This window comes from Ruditapes philippinarum, unplaced genomic scaffold (genome assembly GCF_026571515.1).
Source record: "Ruditapes philippinarum isolate M1 unplaced genomic scaffold, ASM2657151v2 ctg1904_1_1_1_1, whole genome shotgun sequence".
NCBI classification, from domain to species: domain Eukaryota; kingdom Metazoa; phylum Mollusca; class Bivalvia; order Venerida; family Veneridae; genus Ruditapes; species Ruditapes philippinarum.
Genome location: NW_026866098.1, coordinates 182,182 through 210,151, shown reverse-complemented (window position 1 = coordinate 210,151; position 27,970 = coordinate 182,182). Strand labels below are relative to the sequence as shown.

Here is a 27,970-nt window from a genome sequence, read left to right as displayed (position 1 = left end):
TATAAAACTCTAGAAATAATGTACACAGTATAAAAATGTATGAATGACACAAAAAATTCCATCTCTACAACAAATATGTTATAGGTAAAGATAAATTTTTCAAGCAAAGTGTTATTGTAGTTGTTTTTCCCCATCAAATTCAATGAAAAGTTTTACTTAATATAAAGGAGGAAATCAAAGACAATGTACATAAAATTATAAAAAAAATTACTGCATTATAGCAAACAATTCAAATCGAGACAAAAATGTTATTAAGAATATGTTTCATGTGCATGTCAAAATAAAAACCACCAAAAGGCTAGTTAAGGTATTAGCATTCTAATGCATTACCTCCGCTTTGAAGAGTATTCAAATAGGCTAGAACTACTGTTTACTACATTGAAAATGAGGGCCATGGGTTCAATCCCCAGAAGGGTCAATTTTTTTTTCTTTCTTTATTTCTTTTAACATTATTTATGTATCTCTCATGTCCCATTTGGAAAGAAAAAGTGTTTTAATTTTGATTTTTTTAATTTATATGGGTATTTATTGGCTAAATTATGCTAAATCTAGTGATAAATTTATGGTACCTGATATTTTTCAAAGTGTAATATAATCAAAACTAGACGGTAAAAGTATTTCATATTTTTACAAGATCAACCAATATACTTTTTTAAAAAATTTAGGGAAACTTTGAAAACAGGCACTCATTTGGGTAAATTTTAAGAAATTTTTTAAATTAGGCTCCTTAAGTAGAAAAATGGTCAGACACGTGGTAAAAATGGGTGGGGTAGGGTAACATTTTTATACAGATTTCATAAATTTTAAGTAGAAACCATAATTTTGCTTATGTGGATTGTTAGCTGAATGGTACTATTTGTTTCTTACCAAAAATTAATGGGAAAACATTTTTCATTAGAATGTTATTGCAGATTATTTAAAAGTTCATTTCCAAAAAAAGGGCCCTCATAACAGAATCCCGGACAATCCCCCTCCCGGACGATTCCCCTTCCATATTATTTTCACAACCCGGACATTTCCCCTCTCATTATTTTAATAGGGTGGACTTTTCCCCTCCCGTTAATTTTATAGGACGGACAATTCCCCTCCCGTTATTTTGGCAGAGCGGACAATTCCCCTCCCGTCTTTTCACAGAGCAGAACGCGACATTATTCGACCCTTAATCCTAGCCGCCATTGCGTATAAAAAAATCTATAACCATTCTTATAAAAGATGACAATTTTTACTCTTAACAACAACTGTTAAAGATCAGAACTTTTTAGAATCATTACTTCACAAAGGTGACATTAAACCGCCTTTACTCATTGCCGCCGCTGCTTTAAGATGAACAAACTGTCAATAAAAAATCTTTAATCAATGCTGCCCTTAATTAAATGTGTCCTTGATTGTAAAACCAATAATTTACAATTATTTTACCGCTGCAGAAATGTATTGACGAAATAAAGATTATTTTAACAAAAAAATGCGTTTTATTTTTATATTCATGTCAATATAGACAAGCAAAATGTATTTAAAGTCCATTAAAAATACCTTTAAAATAAACAATATTATAACATATATATGTTCAACAGCCACGGGAGGGAAATTGTCCGCTCTGACAACAGCGGGAGGGGAATTGTCCGCTCTGCTAAAATAACGGGAGGGGAATTGTCCGCCCTGTAAAATTAACGGGAGGGGAATTGTCCGCCGTAAAAAAATAACGGGAGGGGAAATGTCCGGGTTGTGAAAAAACATTCAAATTTACTTGGAGGGGAATCGTCCGGGAGGGGAATTGTCCGGATATCCTCATAACATCCTAGCTTGAGTTCAGAAAAGTGGCCATAACTTGATTTCCGTACGGTAAACTTTGTTTAAATTTTGCATACAGGTGTACTTTAAGGTATACGTCTGACCTATGATGTCAATTTTTTAGTTCCTGTTAGTGCTCATTAGGGTCCTAATATCTTAAGCAAATATTTAAACTTGACTTAATAGGGAGTATTTTGCTGAAAAAACTTTCATGTCATTAACCTTCACAAAACGTTAAACAATATTTTTCTACAAAACAGCGCATGTAAAACAAAATAAAGTATACAGATTTCAAGCATTTGAAAAACAGCATTACAATGATATCAATTGTAATATGAAATGTCTCATACATGTACAATAAACATTTATATGTTTTCTATGAAAACTTCATAAAAGCAGTCTTATTTGTTCTATGAAATATAGTTCTTAACACATTTACAATACTAATTTATCTTATTCAAATTTGTAAATATATCATTTCAGTGAGTAACTAATTTGTTTGTACATTATCTTTAGTTTAAAGAGAGGGAGAACAAACAATTATCACACCAATGAGAACAATCAGGTCTCTCATATTCTACTTATATACAAAGCAAGGCAAATAACGCCCTTTGTCAACATGTCAAGAACAATTTGACATGACTAGGTCAATTCTTGTAAAATACTGATAACTGACTGTACTTCACATTAATATTATCATTTTTCCCTTAAGTATCATTGAGATATAACAGTGATACAATGGACACTTGATATGTACTTATCTTATCATCGTTTAAAGTAAATTATAACATATGAACACATCTTAATAGACAACATTCAATAAGCATTGGTCCTTAACGTATAATAAAAAACAAAGCATTATCTACTTGTTCTAAACTAATAAAATAACTTATATATAAATGTAATATTTTTTGCATCTTCAAAGATCACTTAAGAGAAGGGCCACTGTCATTGGTGTAATGTTAAGATAGCCCTTGATACTTGATAGTCTCTTTAAAAAAATACTTTATTCTTTTTGTTCATACAAGTTGAGGTAGTAACAAAAATAGTTTGACTTATATTTGGCTTGACTATAGTTGTTTTGGCAGGATAATACCTAAGGTATAAATGTTATACATATTTTATAATAATACAGAAGCTACATATAACATGTCAGCAACAATATATCACCCTCCTTATACTTAATCCTATAATATAAACAAAGCTACATCACCATAACACATATGATTGTGGTACATTTTTGGTAAAATACTAAATATCTATTAACAGTCGAATCTTCGCAGCCAGTAAAACAAGGTCAAACATGACAACAACTTGGACATGGATTGCGTAATAAATACATGTATATCTAACATTTATAATGACTAGACAGCATCTAAATGGTCCCTAAAGACTCTTCTCCAATCAATGTACCACGTGGTGACACAGTGATTATCAAAGTTGGATCTGTGAACCGGAATTCCCGTGGATAATTGCGAGAATCCTGAAAATATAACATTTAAACTTGCTATGGCACTGATGTTATAATCATGGATATCTCTATTTTACTGCAGAACATGAACAAATCTTTTGCATTAACAGTCATTGTTAATATGCTAAAAAATTAACAGGCAAACTTTGATATGCTTAGTGACAAAGAGATTTGTTTAACCCAATATTATCATTTGTGTAAATCCTAAGTAAAGTGATATTCATAATTCAGTTTAGAAATTTGCAGCATAGGCGCAAAATTTGCCTGGCAAGCTCCTGCATAGCAAGTCCTGTTTGAGAACAAAAATTTTAAATGCTACTGAGATTACTTTAGGATTAAATAATGCTATTGTTGCTCTACAGAGTACAGAGTGCCACTCTGTAGAAGTTGAACTGTATTGACAAATATATTTTCCAAACCATTTATATCAATCAAAGTTTTTTAATAGCTACTTACACAAGGTCTGTCATGCAAACACTCTAATTCTTCTGACATTTTTTCTAGAAGCGTATTGGAACAGAAAATCTGTGAAAATAAATATCCTTGTAAAAGAATAATTGAGAGGGTCTTTAAAAACAATACTTGAAACTGGACAAAAGAACAGGCCTTTTGATTAAGTCAAGTGAAGTAAAATATTAAATGTGTTAAAAAAAAAACAAGAGCGATCAGTGATCACATGTGTCGCCTCATGATAGTCAATTGCATGTTGAGACATAAAAATCATTAATAGGGCAAAATGCATTTCTATTCAAGGGCCATAACTTGGCAAAAATCATTGAGGTGGTATAAACAAACCTTAACCAAAATTTTATGGCATTTTTTTTTTTTAATTTTCAAGACAGTATGTCCTGTTACAGTAGGAATGATGGTCTGAAACAACTATTACAAGTTTCTAGGCAATTCCTCAAAGGGTTTAGAAAAAGTGGAGTGACAATAAAATGTTTACAGAAATTTAAAGCAAAATATAGGGTATAACTTTGTAAAAAATTATACTGGTAAGTTGGTAACAGAGTTATATCCTTTTGCCTTTATGTAGGTGTGATGGTCATGAAGAAGTATTCCAAATTTCAAAGTGTATAGAAAAATTCATGATAGTAAGAAAAACTTTAACTGAAAGTGTGACAAGGATGCCGATAGCTAGGTGAGTAGGACAGCTCTTATGATTATATAAATAATTTTAATAGTCAAGGTAAACATTGTGAATTACTCTCTTGTCTGAACAACAATTACTATAAAGCATAAATAAACATTGAATGAATATGGAACAAATAGAAATTTAATCAAGGAACACAAAGGTTTTACAAAATACAAACATTACATATGCTTCTTCACTTTACTTTTAAGTCATCAAGTGTACACCATTTTAAAATAGCATATATATTATAAGTAATCCATGATGTCAAACACAATACTATAATAGCTCACATAAGGTGGTGACACTAACTGGAAACAGAAACATATAATTACCAGACTTCATCTCACCTGAAGGTAACTCCCCTGTGCTTTCAATGGCTCAGTCTGGTTCACATATATTCCCTCTTCATGAAATTCTGCTGGTATAAGATGTATAGTGTGGTTCTCAGCATTGTGAAACACGAAGAAACGCCCCTTCTGTAACCTGCCTCTGTAGATAATAACATCAATAAATATAGAGGGTCCAGAAAAAATGAAAGTACAAAATACACAAGCTAAACCTAGAAAGTATTGTAAATTAAAACAAATATGAATTTATTCACTAAGCAATCTTTGCTTTTAGGGATTGATGTCTAAATAAATAATCATCTGTTTTATTCAAAATTATTTTCAATCTACATTTGTATAGGCATACAACAACAAAGATAATGATTTTAAGTCACACTGATTGGGTAAAGTTCATATGATGACTTCCTAGGTTTATTGGAACAGGGAGTCTTACCCCTGACAATGCTAGATATATGAAATGTACTTGACCATATTTAACCCGAGACAAAACCATTCATCATTTTTAGGGAAAATTTAATAATATTTATTGATTGAATTGATTTTGTGAACAGTGCAAACCATAATGGATGGAACTGATGTGCCAAATGATCTTGGTTAGTACTATTTGGTTGGATAGAATCAGCAGTGATTTTTCTCACTTAATTGGGAAGAGGCCTTAGCCACTTGTTTTTGGGAAAAATTATCGCTAAAATTGCTAATTTGGGAAGTAAACAAGAACGTGTTTGTTATACACAAATGCCCCGGCTCAGATTCTTGTCAGTAGCAATATTTCAAAAAATGTTTACCCATTCACTCAGTTATGGACAGAAAAATTGCCTAAAAAATTGTAAACACAAGTTATATAGCTTGACAAAGTCATGGCATTTTGTAATTGTGAAAATATAAGTTGCCAAGTCATTGCTCTGACTTGTGAAGTTGAAAAATATTCAACTTCATGCAAGTTATCTTCCTACCAAATATGAAATACATCTGTCATTAAATAAAGGCTGTATGGGCAAAAGTGTAAAAATCTATTTTGAGCACTGGTGACCTTGACCAAACTGACCCCTAACTCTATCCAAAAGAAGAATACCATGTAAGTTATCTTCCTACCAAATATGAAATACATCTGTCAATAAATAAAGACTGTATGGGCAAAAGTGTAAAAATCTATTTTTTACACTGGTGACCTTGACCCAACTGACCCCTTACTCCATCCAAAGGAAGAATACCATGCAAGTTATCTTCCTACCAAATATGAATTACATCTGTCAATAAATAAAAGCTGTATGGGCAAAAGTGTAAAAATCTATTTTTAGCACAAGTGACCTTGACCCACTGATCCCTACCCCAATCAAAAGGATGAATACCATGCAAGTTATCTTCCTACCAAATATAAAATATATCTGTCACTTAATAAAGGCTGTATGAGCAAATGTGTAAAAATCTATTTTTAGTACTGGTGACTTAACCCAACTGGACAACTAACTCCATCAAAGTTTATGTTTCTATCAATTATTAATAACATCTGTCTATAGAATAAGGTCAATACACCTGTAAAAATGTAAAAATCTACTTTTAACATTAATGACCTTGATATTGGTAACATTGACCTTGACCCAAATGACCCCTTACTACACCCAAAGAAGGAGGACCTCCCTTGGCATGTTTGTATTAAACTAAGACATCAACTAAAAAATAAAGGCTGTATGAGCAAAAATGTTTATATTTATTTTTTAAACCAGTGACCTTGACCTTGACCCTAGAGACCGCTTACTCCACAAAAAATTAGAGGACTATCAAAGGTATCCACCTACTAAATATGATAGATTTCATTAAAGAAATTAAGCAATTAGGAGAAATTTAAGATAAATCCAACTTGCCTAAATAGGTTAACCAGACAAGGCCCTATTTTCAAAGTGAAAAAAGGGAAATAACTGGGAAATATGGATGACATAGTTATATAACTTGGCAATATCATGTACTTTGTATTGCTAAGTAAGTGTGGAAATTATAAAGCCATTAGTATAGATAGAACTTAAGATATTTCCAACTTGCCGTTTTAGGTTAACCATTATTCATTTTCTAAGTGCTGAAAAGGGCAAGAACTTGGCAAATATGAAAGCCAGGGTTATGTAACTTGCCCAGATCATGTACTTTGTATTGATTAGTAAGTGTATAAACTTAGAAGCCATTGGTACAGGTAGAACTTAAGAAAAATCCAACTTGCCGTTCTAGGTTAACCTCGTACGGACAGACGGACGGACGGTTCAATTACTATATGCCCGGGGGCATAAAAAGCAAGTTTAAGTTCAGATTTTTGGGAAAACTGTATGATTTTAAAGAAAAATTCAATTGGGAAGAGACCTTTTATCGGAGTCTGTTATATAAGCAGGAAAATCACTGATCAGTTACCACCAACAGACTATGGGTTAAGATGCCAATAACTTATCTTCAAGTTACCTAGCTGGATAGCTTCATCAGAATCTTCTCATGAAGGTGCACCATTCCCTGGTGGGAATCAGACTTACTGTGTGCATAATTTAGTCAACTCAATCTTCACCTAGTAGGTTTAATACCATTACTATAAGAAAAATGTTGACATAAATAAGTAAAGTCTTTACCTGATAACCATAGGTAGAAGGTCAGCTGACTCAGAATCAAACATTAGATGTACACCTTCTAGACACTCTGGCTCCTGGTTATCATCAACATTCTCTACATCTAATACACTGTAACATATAATATCATTCTCTACATCTAATACACTGTAACATATAATAACAGATATGTCAGATAATCATATCTGTCAAATATAGTATATTCATGTTTAATATGTCTTTAATTGTAAAACCTAACTGATGAAGTTTCATGAATATTTTCACAGTTCCTTAACTTAACTATCACATCTTGTGTATAATTTAGAAAAGAAAACAACATCAAATGTAAAAGAACATGCAACTGACCAGTGTGTATAAATCTAAAAATTTGTTGCATATCATCATTTTTCAAAACAAGAGGGCCATGATGGCCCTGAATCGCTCACCAGAAACAACTGTTTTTCAGTGATTATAGAAATATTTTTTTCAAATAAAATTGTAGAAAGACAAGTCTAGGTCAACTTCAACTCTCCTCTCTAGTTATAAGGTTTCCGGACACTGATTGTTTTTTTCTTTATAGTAAAAATGATAGGAACCAAGTTTGGTAATCATCCATCCATTAATTTGTGATAAAAATTGCCTATGACTGTTTTTCAAAATTGGGATCTTTCTTCTTTTTTTCTAATTATCTAAAAAATTAGATAATTATATAATCTCAGTATTTAGATATACATATATACTGTTTGTCAGGGTGACACCACCGGTCAATATTTATTTAAGATAACATAGGTATACTAGCCAACTTGACCAGAAAGTTAACATTTCAGGTTAATTATCTTACTCTCTAATAGAAATGATAAAAATTGTATTTTAAACTACATAGAGGAAAAAGGCAAAAGGTTGTTTAGATGAAATGTATTCAGTGAACATGAAAACAACTTTACATGCATTGTATGAAACAGTGCAAAATTACTTCAAAGTTTGCAAAATGTGATTCTGGTGGGGGCAACGCTCAACTCTTTACTTTTTCGTAAAGCAAACAAAGAAATGTTTGAACAAATCTTAACATTTTTATAAATTTAATCCGTCTGTCTTGTCACATTAGTTTTGTCTATATATTTTGAATATCTAAATTGTATCTAAATTTACTTTATATATATATATAAATGCTTATGGTGGTCCGCATGGTAGCGGTGGTGATCCGCATGGTGGTTGCGTTCCGCATGGTGGTTGTGGTCCGCATGATGGTGGCGGTCTGCATGTTGATGGTGGTGGTCCGCATGGGGGTGGAGGTCCGCATGGTGGTGGTGGTCCACATTGGGGTGGTGGTCCGCATGGTGGTGGTGGTCGGCATGCAGGTGGTGGCCCGCATGCTGGTGGTGGTCCGCATGTTGACGGTGGTCCGCATGTTGGCAGTGGTCTGCATGGGGATGGTCGTCCACATGTTGGTGGTGGTCCGCATGCTGGTGGTGAACCGCACGTTGGCTTTGGACCGCATGTTGGCGGTGGTGGTCCGCATGGGGGTGGTGGTCCGCATCGGTGGTGTTGGTCCGCATGGTAGTGGTCTGCATGCTGGTGTGGTCCGCATGCCGGTGGTGGTCCGCATGGTAGCAGAGGTCCGCATGGTAGCGGTGGTTGCGGTCTGCATGGTGGTTGCAGTCGGCATGGTGGTTGCGGTCTGCATGATGGTTGCGGTCGGCATGGTGGTGGTGGTAGGCATATTGCTGGTCGTCCGCATTTTGGTGGTGGTCCGCATGTTGGTGGTGATCCGCATGTTGGTGGTGGTCCGCATGTTGATGGTCCACATGGTGGGTGGTGGTCCGCATGGTGGTGGTGGTCTGCATGCTGGTGGTGGTCCGCATGTTGACGGTAGTCCGCATGTTGGCAGTGGTCAGCATGCTGGTGGTGGTCCGCATGCTGGTGGTGGTCCACATGGTGGTGGTGGTCCAAAAATTTGGACTTTTGACCTTGAAGGTCCTTGACTATTTCAGAAACAAATGAAACATTTTTTTAGGCCTTAAGGAAAATTCTCTAGATTGACCTACAAATGAACCTTATGCCCCGGACACATATTCACGGATAATGCCCGGAGCGGATAAGCAGGATTACTACGGAGTGAAATCCCGTAGTCCGGTACGGTTCCAGTACGGACAATCCGTATATAGGGAGTCGCGACGGATTAACACACCAGTCACGGAGAGACGGATTGTTCGGACGGGGGGGGGGGGGGGGGGGGGGGGGGGGGGGGGGGGGGGGGGGGGGGGGGGGGGGGGGGGGGGGGGGGGGGGGGGGGGGGGGGGGGGGGGGGGGGGATTAACCCCCAAAAATCCACGGAGAGACACGGATTGTTACGGACCGACACGGTTTGATACGAAGCGACACGTATCAGGACGGACGCACTACGGATACACTACGGTATATTACGGTAAAAGCACGGGTTAGTACGAATAAGTACGGTCTGATACGGTAAAGACGTGTTGATACGGAGAAGACCGAATTGCCACGGATCTATACGGACCTATTATTTCCGTCCACAACCTCTTACATGCTCCTTTTCAAAATGTCTCACAAGAAAAGAACACCTGGAAAACGAATTGCAGAGTTCAATGATTTTGGCGGAGAGGATTCGACCCCATCGCGTCCGACCCCCGAGACATATCAGGTCCGATTAAAGTGAATTTCTTGAAGGACGCCGTTTGGCCATGAGAGCCTCATACTAAACATGAAGGGGTCTTCGTAAAAAAACCCATCTCTAGTCCACCATCTCGTCGTCTTCTCTTACATGATTAGATATGGACTAGTAATCATTAATGAAAAATGTTGATCAATACTGCTTGTCTTTCAATTTTAAAATTTGCTGTTCATTTTACAATTACAGTAAACTTCACTTATAGCAAACACGGTTATAGCGAACTTCCGGTTATAGGGAACAATTTATTTTGGCCCGAATTTTGGCCGTCTTTATTTAATATAAAAATATATGGTTATAGCGAACACGGTTATAAGAAATTATCGCGTATAAGGAACTCATTTCTTAGTCCCAATTTAGTTAATAGTACAGAAAATTACACTTTTATAACGAACTCCAAATTATTGGCTATCCGTAAATAGATCCCGCATTTTCAACTTTCGTTTTCATTCGCACGGATTAAAACTCGGGCGAATGTACCGTTTATCGTTGTATGTACTTCAATACATCTATTCAAATGAAATTGTATAGTTTTCTATTTTGGATATTTTTAGCATGAGCTCTTTTCACCAAGATAAAACGGTTATTTATTTATTTTCTTCAATAGTTTTGCTCGAGTAAAATAATTATAATAATTTATAATCGGTTTTCAACATAATCATGCATGCTTGCAAGCATGATCCATTGCAAACTGCAAAGTACGCTTGATTTAAATGAAAAGAAATCTATATCTTACATTAGTGAAAGTCACCCTTAAATTATAATAGAAGATATTCAATATAAAAGGAAGGAAAAATCAAAAATCTTGTTTATTCTTCATCATGGAAAGAAAACGAAAATAGTTTAGAAACAAAATATTATATTTTATGTGAAATTGAGATAAGAAGTAAAACTAAAACTGAAATAGCAATGATTTTCAAATTCCAAAAAGTACGCTCTCGGGTAGTGTGTCTAAAATATAAATAAATGACTAATATATTTCTTAATCAAATTCTCTTCAAAAATGGCGGACAATGGTAAACAATCAGTTCGTTATATGTAAATCTGTTTGCTATAAAAACTCCTGATATAACAAACTAATTCGCTATATGCTTACAAGGAACTCCGGATATAAGGAACAGGTTTTGAATGTCCCAGTGAGTTTATTATAAGCGGAGTTTACTGTACATTAATTATCGTGAATGTTTAGGTTTTAAAAATATGTAAAAACCTTGTTGATTAATCTTATTATCACTCAAGGGCCAGCGTCCGAGGCTTATGAGACACTTCGTTTTATGTACATATTTACTCCAATTTCACGAAAATGTGTAACATTAAATGTTACTCTATTACTTATGAATTGTAATACGATATTAATATATTTTTACCGCATGTCATCAAGCTGCTCGACCACTGCCTCCGCATTCTGAGCCATTTCAATATAAAGTTGCATCCAGTAAATGGCAATTATCATTTATTGAATGTTCCTGCAAATATTTTAACAAGAAGGTAGTATTTATACCCTTGAAAAAGTACATGATACTTAATTTATCCGTACTAAACAGTGGTGGACCGTACCATTCCGTACCGTTTCGTGTTGCAACGCAATAAACCGTATAAGACCGTGCTAATCCCTGCCTCTCCGTAGTACAACGTATTACGATTGTGGCCTTCCGTGACAATGCCGTATTAATCCTTATTAAAACCGTAGCTTATACGTAGGGTAACCGTACAAATACGTAGTTCTCCGTACAAAACCGTGGAAATTCTTGATAAGTTGGTGGACTACAAATCAGTACGGACTAGTACGGTTTTCGTATGGACAGGTACGTATCAGTACGGTTTAATACGGACTAGCAGGGATACGCTACGGTTGATTTTTCCGTAGCAAATTTTTGTGCATGTTCAAAAATTGTCAAGGATCGCTACGGATATACAAGGACTACTACGATTGATTACGGTTACAATACGGAGAGCTACTGGCCAATACGGGTAGCTACGGACGATGCCGGAATTAATCCGTGGCTTTTCTGTGGGCGTATTCCGTGAATATGTGACCGGGGTATTAGAATGATGTAATGCCCATCTGAATTCTAGGGCACAAACAGAAAGATACAAAGCACATTGACCTCAGATCTCTGTAAAGCAAACAGGTCATGACATTAAGACATTCAATCTTTTTTTTTTATGCATAACATGTACATACATGTGAACTGAGAATTTACTTCAAAAAGAGGGAGATTTTTTAATTGACAGGAAATTTTGAAATGAAAAAGAAGGGAGATTTCTTTATTTTTTTTAAAACACCCCTTATTCTAAGAAAAATATTTAAAAATTTGACAGGAGAAAGAAGGTGTTTCCCGCTCAAATTGGGAGAGTTCACATGTATGCATGTACACAAAAATGGAAAATTCAAACATGAGTTATTTTCCTTTCATTATTAAACTATAATTTGAAGAAATGCCATGGCCCAGGGCATTTTAGCTATAGTTGCTCCTTATATTTTCAGCTATAGCGGCCCCTAAAAGGGGCCAATCAAATTAATATGAGCACACTTGATAAAAGACTACCTAAGAATGCTACAGACAAAGTTTGGTGATCATCCATCAATTAGTTCTGTAGAAGCAGACGTTTAAAGAAATTTCTATTTTTAGCTATAGCGGCCCCTATAAGGGGCCAATCAAATTAATATGAGCACACTTGATAAAAGACTACCTAAGAATGCTACAGACAAAGTTTGGTGATCATCCATCAATTAGTTCTGTAGAAGAAGATATCTAAAGGTTTTTCTATTTTTAGCTTTTGAGACCCCTAAAAGGGGCTAAGCAAATAAATATGAGCAAATTTGATAAAAGACTACCAAAGAATGCTACAGACAAAATTTGGTGATCATCCATCAATTAGTTCTGTAGAAGCAGACGTTTAAAGATATTTCTATTTTTAGCTATAGCGGCCCCTAAAAGGAACCAATCAAATTAATATGAGCACACTTGATAAAAGACTACTTAAGAATGCTACAGACAAAGTTTGGTGATCATCCATCAATTAGTTCAGCAGAAGCAGACGTTAAAAGGTATTTCTATTTTTAGCTATAGCGGCCCCTTAAAGGGGCCAGTCAAATTTATATGAGCAAACTTGATAAAAGACTATCCAAGAATGCTACAGACCAAGTTTGGTGATCGTCCATCAATTAGTTCTGTAGAAGAAGATGTTTAAAGGTTTTTCTATTTTTAGTTCTAGAAGGGGCCCCTAAAAGGGGCCAATCAAATTAATATGAGCAAACTTGATAAAAGACTACCCAAGAATGCTACAGACAAAGTTTGGTGATCATCCATCAATTAGTTCTGTAGTAGAAGATGTTTAAAGGTTTTTCTATTTTTAGCTCTGTTGACCCCTAAAAGGGGCCAATTGAAATGACATGAGCAAATTTAAGTGTGACTGTCACAAGGATGCTACAGACCAAATTTGAGGTAAATCTGCCCAGCAGTTTCAGAGAAGAAGACGATTGTTGACGCATGACGACGGATGACGGACACCGGAGTATCCCCCTTTGATACTAATAGCTCACCCTGAGCATTCGGCTCTGGTGAGCTAATAAAAAAAAGATAAAAAAGATGAACTAACCTCGAGTTTACATCTTCCCACTTACATATAGCTGTAACATGTCCCAGATTAGATCCATCAATGTTAATACCTTCATTAACTTTACCTATAAGACCAGCTTCAGCTTCAAATATTGACTGTTTACGTCCTAGATCTGTGATAAAATATGGCCCTACTCTGAAATAAAATTCTATACTGAGTTTGTTTTACTCATTTCTATACATATTTTCATAAGTAATTGGACACTACTAGTGACAATGAATTATCTAGGCCAAATTAATAAAAAGACAAGCAAGATTCCACATTTAAATAAATTTGTACATTTATGTAATCCTATATATTTGAGCCACTTTACAAGACACAATGTTGGTTGCCTCACACAACTTGCCTGAACAATATTGAAATTAAAGCAGAGTTTAATGTGCTTGACTTAGTTAACTTTATATGAAGCTGAAAGTAACATTAAGTTCACACAATGTACTTAATAATAAAACATGATAAATAGTGCTCTTGTAGTGGAGTGGTTTAGATAGCTGACTTGGACTCACTCGTCCAATACAGCTGGTTAAAGTTCCACACAAGACAGTGAATTCTGTCATGTAAGGAAGCTATCTGATGACTTCACAAAGTGCAAGATCATGTCTTAAGGAGAGGACAGTGCAGAATCTGTGGTCTACCTACACCATTTAAACAGCAATACTCATAGTGTCAAATGTATCAAAAAAATAAACTTTATAGTGCAACTGTAAATTAAGCTTTCATTTACAATTATAAAACACAATAACAATTATAATTTAGTCTGAAACGGGCAAAAAAATAATGGAAGACATACCCTTTACTAGATGACATAAGTTCAAGTACCCCAGCACCCTTCCATCTCTGCGCAGCTTTCATCTCATCATTTGTCACTCCAACTACCTGTTAATAATGTATTTCTATCATGTATTGGTATTCAATAGCTGAAACAATTTTTGTTGCTATAAACTCACATAAATCTAGTAAAGGTCTATACTCTGTGTAATGACTTTCATGATAAACAAAACAACCTAAAATGAAGAAACTTTATAAATTTTGTACAAATAATTTATCCATTATATTGTATGCCAATAAGATAAACTGTATGTACTTGCAACAGCATTTATAACATTTTTATAATATCATTTCAAATTTAATCAACATTAGTTATAACAATGTCAACAACCTGTCTAAAGTCCAGATTTCCATATGGAGAGTGAAGTTCATGTAACTGTGGATCTTTAGCAACAAGCATGTGTTGTACAAGAGATTCCTCACAACCATCCAACGGTTTATGCCACGGTACGTGATCTCCAACATGGAGAGTATTTCCTATAGTATAATATTATCATCTTACCTGACATTAAAATATCAGTTAAACAAGAAACATGGCAATGCCATGAAACCAGGTTTTCAATTATCACCATTGTAGATATATATATTGTAGTTGAAATACAAGCAACAAACAATGTAACTATGTGCAATGTAAATCATGAATAATGAACTTTCTATTTTTAGTAACTGTAACCTTGACCCTAGGGGGCCAAAAATCCATCCCAAGTGAGGTCTTTATAAAAACTTGTTTTACACCAAATTTCATAAAAATATCTTATTCCAAACTACATTGTAATTATTGACCGGAAACCTATTTTCTATTTTCAGTAACAGTGACCTGACTGGAAAACGGATTTTCTGTTTTTAGCAAAAATGACATTGACCTTGACTCTACAGGACAGATGAGCTGGCAGGCATGCAACAACCTAGAGTTTCTGTTTTGTAACTAAATAAAGTTTGTTGTGATTAAAAGGATATATTACACTAATAATTAAATTTTATGGAAAAAACAAAGGGCCATAGTTAGGTAAAAACTTATCCAATCATCCAATCACGAAACTCCAACAATATGCTAGTCTGTGAAAGTTTGAACAAAATCCCTTGAGAAATGTAGGAGTTGCGCACAAAAGAAATTGTTCACTACATACTCTATATAAGGAAAAAAACAAAGGGCCATAATTAGGTCAAAAATTATCCATTCACAAAACTCCAACAATATACATCTGGACACTTGATGACAAAGCTTCTGTGAAAGTTTGAACAAAATCTGTTGAGAAATGTAGGAGAAGTTGTGCACAGAAGAAATTGTTAACAAGAATGTCGAATGACACATATACCCCCCTTTCTAGCCATTGACTCACATAATTGGTAATTTTATTACAGAAACTTGCCAAAATGGGTACATGGAAGTGTTCAATTATGGAAAAATCAACGAAAGCCATTTTGACATTAAAGGCCCCTGTGACCTTGACCTTTGACCTAGTGACCCCAAAATCAATAGGGGTCATCTACTAGTTATGACCAATCACTATGTGAAATATGAAGACTTTGTGATACATACTTTTCAAGATAATCAGCGGAAACCATTTCGACATTTAAGGCCCCTGTGACCTTGACCTTTGACCCCAAAATCAATAGGGGTCATCTACTAGTTATGACCAATCACTATGTGAAATATGAAGACTTTGTGAAACATACTTTTCAAGATAATCAGCGGAAACCATTTTGACATTTAAGGCCCATATGACCTTGACCTTTGACCTAGTGACCCCAAAATCAATAGGGGTCATCTACTTGTGATGACCAATCACTATGTGAAATATGAAGACTTTGTGATACATACTTTTCAAGATAATCAGCGGAAACCATTTTGATATTTAAGGCCCCTGTGACCTTGATCTTTGACCTAGTGACACCCAAAATCAAAAGGGGTCATCTACTAGTGATGACCAATCTTTGTGTGAAATATGAAGACTTTGTAATATATACTTTTCAAGATAATCAGCGGAAATTATTTTGACATTTAAGGCCCCTGTGACCTTGACCTTTGACCTAGTGATCCAAAAATCAATAGGGGTCAACTACTTGTGATGACCAATCACTATGTGAAATATGAAGACTTTGTGATACATACTTTTCAAGATAATCAGCGGAAACCATTTTGATATTTAAGGCCCCTGTGACCTTGACCTTTGACCTAGTGACCCCAAAATCAAAAGGTGTCATCTACTAGTGATGACCAATCTTAGTGTGAAATATGAAGACTTTGTGATACATACTTTTCAAGATAATCAGCGGAAATTATTTTGACATTTAAGGTCCCTGTGATCTTGACCTTTGACCTTGTGACCCCAAAATCAATAGGGGTCATCTACTTGTTAAGACCAATCACTATGTGAAATATGAAGACTTTGTGATAAATACTTTTCAAGATAATCAGCGGAAACCATGTGGTCTACCGACGGACAGACCGACAGACAGACCGACATTAGCAAAACAATATACCCCCTCTTCTTCGAAGGGGGGCATAACTATATATTCTATATAAGGAAAAAACAAAACAAAGGGCCATAATTAGGTCAAATATTATCAAATCGGAAAACCCCAACAATATATGCAAGGGCATTTGATGACAAAGCTTCTGTGAAAATTTGGTCAAAATCCATTGAGAAATGTAGGAGAAGTTGCACACAGAAGAAATTGTTCACTATAAAGGTAAAGGTCTTGTTTATTATAGTGTCACCCCTACCGAAAGGGCCAGCCATTTTGACTTATGAGACACCTTTTGCTTGCATACCATGTACCTCCCAATTCCTATCACTATGTCAGGCGGATAGAAATCGGTAACCATTCATTTTAACTACCTCGCGGCTCACGAAGCGGCCATTTCGGAACGAGTCCCATGAGAAACATTCATCCTTCAATTAACGCTCCCCGTGGGGCTCGAATCTTCGACCTCCCGATCCGAAGGCGGACGCCTTAACCACTAGGCCAACGGTACTATATATTCTATATTAGGAAAAAAAAACAAAGGGCCATAATTAGGTCAAATATTACCCAATCACAAAACCCCGACAATGTGCGCCAGGGCATTTGATGACAAAGCTTCTGTGAAGGTTTGGTCAAAATCCGTTGAGAAATGTAGGAGGAGTTGCGTACATAAGAAATTGTTTACGCATGCCCTCTTCTGTATAAAGAACTAGAAATGTGTCCATAGGACACGGATGCCCCCACACAACACTGTTCTGTCAATCTTATGACTCTAGGTCAAATATTTTTTGGATTACATGTGCCTCAAGTTGAAAACTAACAAGCAAATTCGTTGAATTTATATCCCCCGCCGAGTACTGGTTATTATTAACACAACAACTGAAGACATAAGGCTTTATTTTATATATTAATCATGGCATAAACAGTAATATTCTTTGAACTTCATAAATATTCAGGGAAATAACAGAGCCATAACTTTGTGTTAAATAGTAAAATCTGGAAATGCCAATGAGATGTATGCATACTACATAACTAATCAAGGGCCATAAATCTGAGTTATAAGTATCTGACTGGAACAAGGCGACTATATGCACATCTCCTCTTAGTATCCCATAAAGTTTCATTGAATTCCAGCCGGTGGTAGCAGAGAAGTAGCGAGGAAACAAATATTTTTCTATATGGATACTGCATAACTAATCAAGGGCCATAACTCTGAGTTAAAGTGTCTGACCGGAACAAGCCGATGACATGCGCATCTCCTCTTGGTATTGAAGGTTCCCATAAAGTTTTGTTGAATTCCAGCCAGTAGTTGCAGAAAAGTAGTGCGGAAACGATTTTTACTCTATATGCATACTACATAACTAATCAAGGGCCATAACTCTGAGTTAAAGTGTCTGACCTAAACAAGCCGATGATATGCGCATATCCTCTTGATATTGATGATTCCCATAAAGTTTCGTTGAATTCCAGCCAGTAGTTGCAGAGAACTACACCGGAAATAATTTTTACTCCATATGCATATTGCATAATTAATCAAGGGCCATAACTCTGAGTTAAAGTGTCTGACCCGAACAAGCCGACGACATGCGCATCTCCTCTTCGTATTGAAGGTTCCCATAAAGTTTCGTTAAATTCCAGCCAGTAGTTGCAGAGAAATAGCGCGGAAACGATTTTTACTCCATATGCATACTGCATAACTAATCAAGGGCCATAACTCTGAGTTAAAGTGTCTGACCGGAACAAGCCGATGATATGCGCATCTCCTCTTGGTATTGATGATTCCCATAAAGTTTCGTTGAATTCCAGCCAGTAGTTGCAGAGAAGTAGCGCCGAAACGATTTTTACTCTATATGCATACTACATAACTAATCAAGGGCAATAACTCTGAGTTAAAGTGTCTGACCGGAACAAGCCGACGATATGCGCATCTCCTCTTGATATTGATGATTCCCATAAAGTTTTGTTGAATTCCAGCCAGTAATTGCAGAGAACTACTCCGGAAACGAAATTCGGACGGACGGATGGACGGACGGACGAACGGACGGTCAGATGCGCATCTCCTCTTGATATTGATGATTCCCATAAAGTTTCGTTGAATTCCAGCCAGTAGTTGCAGAGAACTACTCCGGAAACGAAATTCGGACGGACGGATGGACGGACAGACGGACAACGCCAAAACTATATCCCCCTCCCGATTCCATCGGCGGGGGATAAAAATCAACAAAGGGCCATAATTCTGTTAAATTTGGTCGCAGCAAAAATTCCTTCCTTTACTACCATCTACACATTAAGGTTGTTCATCCCAGGAAGTTTAAGCAAAATCTGCCATCCGGTTTAAGAGGAGTTGCGTTCACAAAATTTCTACATAGTATAATAAATTATAGTGAAAAAATCAACAAAGGGCCATAATTCTGTTAAATTTGGTTGCAGCGAAAATTCCTTCCTTAACTACCATCTACACATTTAGGTTGTTCATCCCTGGAAGTTTAAGCAAAATCTGCCATCCGGTTTAAGAGGAGTTGCGTTCACAAAATTTCTACATAGTATATAGTGAAAAAATCAACAAAGGGCCATAATTCTGTTAAATTTGGTCGCAGCAAAAATTCCTTCCTTTACCACCATCTACACATTAAGGTTGTCTATCCCTGTAAGTTTAAGCAAAATCTGCCATCAGGTTTAAGAGGAGTTGCGTTCACAAGATTTCGGGACGGACGGATGGACAAGTGCAATGCTATATGCTGACCAACATTGTGGGGGCATAAAAAAAACAAAGGGCCATAATTAGGTCAAAAATTATCCAATCACAAAACCCCAACAATATGCATCCGGACACTTGATGACAAAGCTTCTGTGAAAGTTTGAACAAAATCCGTTGAGAAATGTAGGAGAAGTTGTGCATAGAAGAAATTGTTAACTATATATTCTATATAAGGAAAAAAAAAACAAAGGGCAATAATTAGGTCAAATATTATCAAATCGCAAAACCCCAACAATATGTGCAAGGGCATTTGATGACAAAGCTTCTGTGAAAATTTGGTCAAAATCCATTGAGAAATGTAGGAGGAGTTGCACACAGAAGAAATTGTTCACTATATATTCTATATTAGGAAAAAAAAACAAAGGACCATAATTAGGTCAAATATTACCCAATCACAAAACCCCGACAATATGCACCAGGGCACTTGATGACAAAGCTTATGTGAAAGTTTGGTCAAAATCCGTTGAGAAATGTAGGAGGAGTTGGGCACAGAAGAAATTTTTTACGCACGCCCGAATCCGCGCATCCACCCGCCCGCAGACATACCTCAATCTAATAACCATTTTTTTCCTTCGGAAAACCTGGTTAAATATCATTATAATATATAAAACAAGAGCACTGCATGCAGTGTTAATGCTCAGCTGTTCATGGCAACAACTATCAATAACCAATTTCACAAAAATTCTAAGTTAAAAAGTGGCATAACTTCAAAAATAAAGCTTTCAGAATTATGCCTCATGTCAAACAAATGCACCAAGTATTCCATGTTTCATGTTGATAACCTTTCAAATATTTGAAAAATGGGCTTCATTAAAATTTTTGCACCACGAAGATAACGGCAAGGACAATGCAGGGATCATAACAGCTTGACTTTTTCTTTGAAACAGACAAGCTAATAACTTTATAGACAAAGGCAAATATTGATAAAGAATGTACAGAAAACCACTCCAGAAAACAGATCTAATAATGAGTAGTGGTTCTAAACAAGCAACTTTCTAAAATTACACTAACAATGGCTGATGGAAACAACCAGCTGTTCTAGTTTATATGTCACACACTCATGATCAATGAGAACACATTCATCTTTCTATTCTTTGAAAAACAATTTTACTACATATTAGATACAAACTATCCTATTTGATGAATCATAAAATGTTTAGAACCATAAGTACAGCTGTTCAGTATACTATTCCTTTTCAAATAAAAAAAATCATAAAAAAAACAAGATGCTATTACACAGCATTTACTCAATATTTATACATTGCATAAATTAAAAAAAAAGTTTGAAGTTTATTTTCATCACTGAATCACTGAGGCTTAAAAGCCCATGAGGCAAACATATACAAAACTTTATGACAAACATGCTAAAATAATTTCATTATAACAATATATCTTACAGTAATATACATAATTTGTTACTTTGAAGAAGGTATATAAGCCTTATTCACCCTGAACAATTGTGACAAAATTCGAACAATATTCAGAATACTGTTGCTTTTCAAATAAAAAAAGTCATTAACAAATAAGATGCCATTACACAACATTTACTCAATATTTATACATTGCACAAACTAAAAAAAAATTAAACAATGCAATATAATAGTATTCTTAGATATAAATCTTACCAGTCTGGAAAACGTAATTTGCCAATCTGTTCATAAGACCAGATGGCCACATCGGTGGTGCCGACTCATTTCCACATTTCTTTAATCTCATTGTCATTTCAAAACCATAGCCACTGGGCAATCCAGAACCACTATACCTGCAAACAAATTATAAATACAATTGACACAAGAGAGCCAGGATGGCCAAATATTGCTCTACTGAGATTCATTGCTAGAAAGAGTCTTACATGGAGAAGTAGATCACAATCTTTCATGATCATATTTTGATTTCATAAACAACAAGAGCTGTCGGTAGGACAGCAATGATCGACTATTCTTAGTGCTTGATAGTAAAAAAAATGCTTGATACAGTTACCTCCTCCTGTTTACAGGTTGGGGTAATGATGGTGAACAAGTGTGCAAAGTTTCAAAGCCATATGTCAATCAACTTTGAAAATATTTGAGGTATTACAAAAAACTTAAACATAAATTTTAAGTCGAAAAAGGGGCATAATTCTGTCAAAATGCTTGATAGAGTTACCTCCTCCTGTCTACAGGTTGGGGTCATGATGGTGAATAAGTGTGCAAAGTTTCAAAGCCATATGTCAATGGACTTTGAAAATATTTGAACTTTTACAAAAACTTAAATTCTAAGTCGAAAAAGGGGCATAATTCTGTCAAAATGCTTGATAGAGTTACCTCCTCCTGTCTACAGGTTGGGGTCATGATGGTGAACAAGTGTGCAAAATTTCAAAGCCATATGTCAATGGACTTTGAAAATATTTGAACTATTACAAAAACTTTAACATAAGTGGTTACGCCGACGCGGACGCCGACGCTCGGGTGACTGCAATAGCTCTACTTATTCTTATTGAATAGTCGAGCTAAAAATGGTAATCTTAATTTGAAGACTTTGATACTTGAACCTAAATTTGACCACAACCCTGTGATGATATATATAGACTATCTTAGCAAATGTTCACTAGACAATACATGTGTACCTAATTTCATATATCTAAGCTCTATGACATGCTGCCATGAAGTTTTATAAAAGATTCAAATTTGTTTTCCTTTATAATATATGAATGTGTCAGACAAGCTTAAATCTTATAGCATATGTGTTAATTTCACAAATTATTGATGCATGGAGTTTAAAGTGTTTTGAATATTCAAAAATATGTGGTAAAAATTCTATTTATACATACTTGTGAACCCTATTGTCTCCATACAAGTCTGAGAATCCATAGCTGACATAATGCCAGTGAGGAGGAATTCCTCTGTCTACATCACCATTGTTGGAGTAAATACTGATATAATCCAGAGGGTCTGGACCTCCTAACCTGTCATAATAGAATCAACAATAACAACAAAATAAGAAATGTCCAACAACACATTGCCCCTATTTATAGCCCTTGACTCATACTATTGGTAATTTCATTATAGAGACATGCCATAAATGGGTATATTGAAGAGTTGAATTATGGAAAATAAAAATTAATGACCCATAATATGATTTGAAACTGAATGAAAGCTATCATAAGTAAGTAGTAAGTTATACAACTTGGAGTGTAGCTGGAATAAAATATATATTATCATAATTATAATTGTTACTATGAGCATCTTCTTTGACCATTTTAACATTGAATGTTATTGTGACCTTGACCTTTTGCCTAGTGACCTTAAATCAATAGGGGTCATCTACTAGTGATGATCAATTAAAATGTAAAACAACAAAAACTTGATAACAAGAAGTTTTGAAAATAATGAGTGGAAACCATTCTGACATTTAAGGTCCCTATGACCTTGACCTTTGACCTAAAGACCCCAAAATTGATAGGAGTCATCTACTAATTACAACCAATCAATATGTGAAATATAAAGACTTGGTGATAAATAGTTTTCAAGAGAATGATCAGAAATCATTCTGACATTTAAGGTCCCTGTTACCTTGACCTTTAAACTAGTGACCTTAAACCTTAAAATCAATAGGGGTCATCTACTACATATGACTAATAATATGTAAAATATGAAGACTTTGTGATAAACAGTTTTCAAGATAATGAACAGAAACCATTCTTACATTTCAGGCCCATGTGACCTTGACCTTTGACCCTTAAATCAATAGAGGTCATCTTCTTGTTATGATAAAATATGAAGACTGTGATTAAAAGTTTTAAAGATAATCAGCGGAAACCATATGGTCTACCGAAGGACAGACAGACCGATCAACCGACATTAGCAAAACAATATACCCCCTCTTCTTCTAAGGGGGCATAAAAAACTAGAACTCCGCGAGTCAGATGTGCAGAGCAGCAGAAGTGCAGAGCAGCAGAATCTGTGCACTGCACTTCTTATCAATAAGATCTATCATCCTATGAAGTTTCAAGTCCATAGCTTTTATAATTTATGAGAAACGGCCTGGACAAGTGCAGATTCTTGTACACTGCACTTCTTCCTAATGAGATCTATCATCCTATGAAGTTTAAAGACCATAGCTTTTATACTTTAGGAGAAATGGCCTGGACAAAAATAAAGTATGAAAATTAACAAAGGGCAATAACTCAAAAAAATAAGAAATGCAGAGTACCGGTTCTTGTGCACTGCACTTCTTCTTAATGAGATCTATCATCCTATGAAGTTTCATGTCCATAGCTTTTATACTTTAGGAGAAACGGCCTGGACAAGTGCAGATTCTTGTACACTGCACTTCTTCCTAATGAGATCTATCATCCTATGAAGTTTAAAGACCATAGCTTTTATACTTTAGGAGAAATGGCCTGGACAAAAATAAAGTATGAAAATTAACAAAGGGCAATAACTCAAAAAATAAGAAATGCAGAGTACCGGTTCTTGTGCACTGCACTTCTTCTTAATGAGATCTATCATCCTATGAAGTTTCATGTCCATAGCTTTTATACTTTAGGAGAAATGGCCTGGACAAAAATAAAGTATGAAAATTAACAAAGGGCAATAACTCAAAAAATAAGAAATGCAGAGTACCAGTTCTTGTGCACTGCACTTCTTCTTAATGAGATATATCATCCTATGAAGTTTCGAGTTCATAGCTTTTATACATTAGGAGAAATGGCCCAGACAAAAATAAAGTATGAAAATTAACAAAGGGCAATAACTTAAAAATTAAGAAGTGCAGAGTACTGGTTCTTGTGCACTGCACTTCGGGTCATTAAAAGAAGCATGCATACCAAGTTTGAAGTCATCCGACTTATAATGACTGACTTATGCTCCAGACAAGCTTAAGGGGACGCCGACGCAGGCAACAACGCCAACGACAAAAGTAACCCCTATATGTCGCCTTGAAAATATGTCGCCTTTTTCAAGGCCACAGAATAAAATTGAGCTAAACTGATGTGATAAATATATCATTTAATTTTGAATGCAAAAATTGTGCTGTGCTGACTGCATTACTTGTTGGGGACAATCAAACGGACACTTTTTGGACATTTTTCCATACAGATTTCATAATTTCAAACCTAGAACCACGGATGTCAAAATTACCTAAATTGTCTACACTACAGTACCTTGTGTCCAGACAGATATGTACATGACGTTATTTAATTCAGATAAAAGCTAGGGTGTTTTAATTTTTCATTTTTAACATGATGTACAATATTGGATGTTATATTGTTTAATCTGCAAATGATTAAAGCTGGTATATGAGGTCAGGTATTGCACTCTTGATGCCCAAATTTTCTACATCAACATTCTTTAAATAGACATTTAAAATATTACCGTTTCGGTAAGTTGAAATAAATTTATTCTTGAAGAAACATGCATTTATTGTTAATTAAAAGTGACTGATAGACCAACAACCACTGAACAATGAAAAACACTAAATTAAGCATTTTCTTTTTTCTTTTTTTTCATTTATTATGTTCTTTCATATATGAATTACAAAACATTCCAGTTAACATACTGTTGTTACATGTATTCAACATAATATATTCCATTATAATAATTATTCAATTCTAACAGTAATGTAAAACAAACACACAAAAACAATCTCACACCAATACATACACAAATACAATTACACATACACAGTCATACGCACACATATGCACACTCGCATATACACATACATACAGTCTCTACCGGCAGCCAGTGTAAGATTCTTTTAAATTTTTATACGTATATATTACATATTAGTATAAAGAATGAAATTTTTGACTGTAAATACAAAATAAATAGTATGTATTTTGAGCATTCTATCCTGGTTGGGGACCACCAAAACCGGATAACCACCAAACTTGGACGGCCGCGAAAATGCTTAATTTAGTATTTTCTTTGTTCAGTGGTTGTCAGTCACTTTTTTATCAACAATAAATGCATATTTATTTTAAAATTAAGTAAATAAATTTATTTCAACCTCCGTAAATAGTAATATTTCAATGTCTATTTCAAGAATGTTGACGTTGAAATTTGGGGGTCAAGAAACCAATGCCTGACCTCATATACCAGCTATAATCATTTGCACAGAGTGAATAATAGAATATCCAAAACTTCAGTATTTTTTGCTGACACATTGTATATCATGTTAAATATCAAAAATCAAAACACCCAAGCATTTATTTGAATTAAATCACGTCATGTACATATCTGTCCGGACACATGGTACTATAGTGTAGACAATTTAGGTAATTTTGATACCCTCCTTGTCGAGCCTCAGATATAAGTGTCAATAAAATCAGAAATAAAGAAACTAGTTTGTTAGTTAGGAGAAGAACCTAGCTGAACTGTGTCAAATTTTTTGGTCTCTAGGTTAAAAATTATGAAATCTGTACGGAAAAATGTTCCGAAAGTGTCCGGTTGATGGTCTCCAACCAGTACAGGTTAATAGGGTCATGATGTTGAACAAGTGTGCAAAGTTTCAAAGCCATATGTCAATGGACTTTGAAAATATTTGAGGTGTTACAAAAACTATAACGTAAATTCTAAGTAGAAAGGGGCATAATTCTGTCAAAATGCTTGAAACAGTTACCTCCTCCAGTCTACAAGTTGGGGTCATAATGGTGAACAAATGTGCAAAGTTTCAAAGCCATATGTCAATGGACTGAAGATATTTGAGGTATTACAAAAACTTTAACATAAGTGGTTACGCCAACGCTGACGCTCGGGTAATTACAATAGCTCTATTTATTCTTATTGAATAGTCGAGCTAAAACGATATTACACTAGTGTAATAACACTTTGATGTGACTTCATTTGTGCTATATATAAACATAGCATTAAAGCGTGCTAATGTTAGCGTTACACTATAGGCGTGTCAATGAAAAATGGCTCTTTTTAGCAATTTATCATTCTTATTTTAAATATGTGATAAATAGAATATTATATTCATATAGATTTAATACTAAATTTATTGAACTTGTTGAATAACACAATAATATGCTTATGATTTTTTATTTTGAAAGAAAGTACAGGCTGTAGGTGTTGTCACAGGGTGAGAAAAATGTGCAGCCTGATCGGGACTCGAACCCGGGACCCTCGGAATACTGTACCGCGGCTCTACCGACTGAGCTATCTGGCCGCTTACACATCTTCTCCCCTAAATAGTGAACAGTTCTGAAGCGTGACATACTCCCCTGCTATGTTGAAATTCGTCCTCGAATTTCACAGAGTTACACTGAGCAATGTAAATTAAACCCTGAGCTATACAGTCACCGCCCCACGTTTGGCGCTAATTGTCACAGGGTGAGAAAAATGTGCAGCCTGACTGGGACTCAAACCCGGGACCCTCAGAATATCGTACCGTAGCTCTACTGACTGAGCTATCCTGCCGCTTACACATCTTCTCCCATAAATAGTGAACAGTTCTGAACCGTGACAGTGTGAAAATCGGCAAAATCTGTTACCTGGGAGGTTAATTTTAGAGTAAAACATGAACAAAAATTGAAAAAATTGTCTGGAATTTGGAGAAGACAGGTTCTGGATCCGAAAGGTTTTTTTACTATTGAAAAAAGAACAAATAAATTTAAGACTGGACAATTCATTCGGATAAGAAAGGATTCCGGGTTAGAAGGGTTCGGTTTAGCAAGGCTACTGTACAAACGCACTGAAACACTGTCAAGTGTCATGACTGTCCAGTGCTTAAAGGTTTACTGCACTTGTAGTGCACATGCAATGTACATCAAGTGCACTTTGTGTAACCTTTTCTGTGAGCTAAACTGAATTGAGACTATTGGTAAACACATGATACTTACATGTATAACTGTTTAAGAAACTAACTTCAGTTTATTACAGTACCACTACCAGTAAAGCAATGTTGACTGTATTTATTTATTGTCAGGTTTAATATGACAGTCATAAAACCATTTAAGTATCTATTTTCTAAGGATTTCCCTTATCAACCCCCACCCCAACAACAACAAAAAATTAATCATACACACATTTTCCTGGATTTTTTTTTTTACAAAGACACCACCCAATTGGTCTGGCAACCTACCAAAATTTAACTACAGCTGTAGCCTGTAATGGGTTAATTTGATCTGGATATATTTCCAGACATGCCTTATCAATTGCCTCAAGTCCAGCATATTCCCAGTCCTCTTGTGTTTCTACATCTGATACATCAGCAAGAATGTCTTCTCCCTCCTCACTGGCCATATCTTTTCCTTTGGATTCATTAATTTTCTTTCCTGTCAAAAAAAAATAATCTCC

General features: G+C 35.3%; 1 protein-coding gene across 1 annotated transcript; it reads right to left on the bottom strand.

The window, feature by feature from the left end:
• Window positions 1-1,312: 1,312 nt before the first annotated feature.
• Window positions 1,313-27,955, bottom strand: LOC132731302 (suppressor of fused homolog). The gene is made up of 10 exons (XM_060717458.1): window positions 27,756-27,955; window positions 22,498-22,632; window positions 21,314-21,450; window positions 14,793-14,938; window positions 14,424-14,509; window positions 13,613-13,768; window positions 7,345-7,452; window positions 4,742-4,883; window positions 3,716-3,784; window positions 1,313-3,271 (listed from the first exon to the last, which is right to left on the bottom strand). Exons 1-10 carry the CDS (start codon window positions 27,914-27,916, stop codon window positions 3,164-3,166), a joined length of 1,248 nt encoding a protein of 415 aa, XP_060573441.1. The 5' UTR covers window positions 27,917-27,955; the 3' UTR covers window positions 1,313-3,163.
• Window positions 27,956-27,970: the final 15 nt, after the last annotated feature.